The 1,964-nt window shown below is 73.1% G+C and overlaps 1 protein-coding gene across 1 annotated transcript; it reads left to right on the top strand.

Annotated features, from left to right (window-relative positions):
* Positions 1-411: 411 nt before the first annotated feature.
* LOC116465850 (tubulin polyglutamylase complex subunit 1-like) lies at positions 412-1,760 on the top strand (the record flags this gene model as incomplete). Its single annotated transcript, XM_032148782.2, has 1 exon — positions 412-1,760. A coding segment is annotated over one exon (662 nt), but the record flags the coding sequence as incomplete, so codon positions are not given.
* Between the last annotated feature and the right edge of the window lie 204 nt (positions 1,761-1,964).

Genomic DNA, 1,964 nt, shown 5'->3' with positions numbered 1-1,964 from the left:
GGAGGAGGCCCGGGCTGGGAGGGGGATGGGAGGAGGGAGGCCCGGGCTGGGAGGGGGCTGGGAGGAGGGAGGCCTGGCTGGGTGGGGGCTGGGAGGAGGGAGGCCTGGCCGGGTGGAGGCTGGGAGGAGGAGGCCCGGGCTGGGAGGGGGATGGGAGGAGGGAGGCCTGGCTGGGTGGGGGCTGGGAGGAGGGAGGCCTGGCTGGGTGGGGGCTGGGAGGAGGGAGGCCTGGGCTGGGGGGAGGGAGGCCTGGGCTGGGGGGAGGGAGGCCTGGGCTGGGGGGAGGGAGGCCTGGGCTGGGGATGCTCGGGGGAGGAGAGGCCGTAGCTGGGAGGAGGGAGGCTGGGGGCTCAAGAGGGGAGCTGCAGGGATAGAGGGTGAGGAGGAGGGGAGGCCGGGGATGGGGGGTAGGGGAAGAGGGGAGGCCGGGGCTGGTTGTGTGGTCAGGGAGGCTAGGGCATAGGCCTCGCGGGGAGGGGAGGCTGGGGCTGGGTGGGCGCGAGCGCTCTGCCGGCCCCCAACGTCCCCGTCTCCGCAGGGCCGCCTTCAACAACAACGTGAGCGTGGCCTACGAGTGCCTGAGCGCCGGCGGGCGCAGGAAGAGCCCGGGACTGGACGGGCGCACCTACAGCGAGCTGCTCAGGCGCATCTGCCGGGACGGCCAAGCCCCCGAGGAGGTGGTGGCGCCGCTGCTGCGCAAGGTGCAGTGCCGTGACCACGAGGCGGTGCCGCTGAGCGTCTTCCGCGCGGGCACGCTCACCTGCTTCGTGCTGCTGGAGTTCGTGGCGCGCGCCGGCGCGCTCTTCCAGCTGCTGGAGGACCCGGACGCCGCCGTGGCCGACCGCCGCGTGGGCCAGGCCGTGCTGGACACCCTGGAGGGCGCGCTGCAGGCCAGTGACGCCACCGCGCCCGCGCGCTTCCTGGAGGCCGGCTCGCGCTTGGGGCCCGACAGCCTGGCGCTGGCGCTGGACCGCGCCGTCGGGGGGCGGCGGCCCAGCGCGCCCATGACCCGCGAGGAGTTCCTGGAGAGGGCCGCCGCGCTCTTCATCGCGAAGGTCAAGCCGGTGGGCTGAGCCCCGTGCGCCGCGCGGATCCGGGATCTGCACCGGGGGGTCCCCGCGTGCGGGGCGCGCGGAGCCTTCCCCTCCCCCCGGTGAGGGCCTGCAACGAGGCGCCCAGCCCTGCGGAGGAGGCCGGGGCTCCCAGGAAGCGGACGCCCGGTCCCCACACAGCGCCGCGGCAGCCCCTCCACCCCCGCGGGAGCCCCTGCCCCACGCTAATAAAATCTGTTGCGAGGCTGACGCTGGTGTGTGTGCGCGCGCCCGCCTCCCAGCCCCGGTGCCCGCAGAAGGCGCTTTTCCCCAGCAGGCCCCGCACGGCCCCGGAACCGCGGCGGCTGGAGGCGGGATTCGAGGCCGGAAACGCCGGGACCCCTGGACCCGGCCTGGTGGGAGCAGCGGAGGGGGAAGCCCCGCGGGGCCCTGCGGAGCCTGAGGCCGGAGAGCAGGCGGCTCTTCTGGAACGCAGGGCCGGGGCCTTCCAGCCCCACCCGGCCCAGGTATCCTCCCTGGGCCTCAGTCTCCCCAGATGTCAAACGAAGAGGCCCGCTGGGCAGATGGTAGTGACATTGGTGAGGCAACAGCCCCAACACTTCCCAGGAACTGAAGTGCCTCATGTGATTGATTCCCAGGCCCAGGCAGCGGAGGTTACACCCTCAGCAAGGGCTCAGCTGGGATCTGCGCCCGGCCTGCTCCAGAACGCGCAGGGCCTCCCACTCGCCACCGGTGGGGAGGGTCGTCCGGTATCCCCCAGTGCCCCCCCGCCACAACAGCCAGAATCACTTCTCAGACTGAAAGAGCGAATCCAGCCAGGCGCGGTAGCTCACGCCTGTAACCCCAGCACTTTGGGAGGCTAAGGCGGCGGATCACTTGAGGTCAGGAGTTCGAGACCAGCCTGGCCAACAT

This window comes from Hylobates moloch, unplaced genomic scaffold (assembly GCF_009828535.3).
Source record: "Hylobates moloch isolate HMO894 unplaced genomic scaffold, HMol_V3 SCAFFOLD_11654, whole genome shotgun sequence".
Taxonomy (NCBI): Eukaryota; Metazoa; Chordata; class Mammalia; order Primates; family Hylobatidae; genus Hylobates; species Hylobates moloch.
Note: the sequence above shows the minus strand (reverse complement) of the source record. Positions and strands in the feature narration are given on the sequence as shown.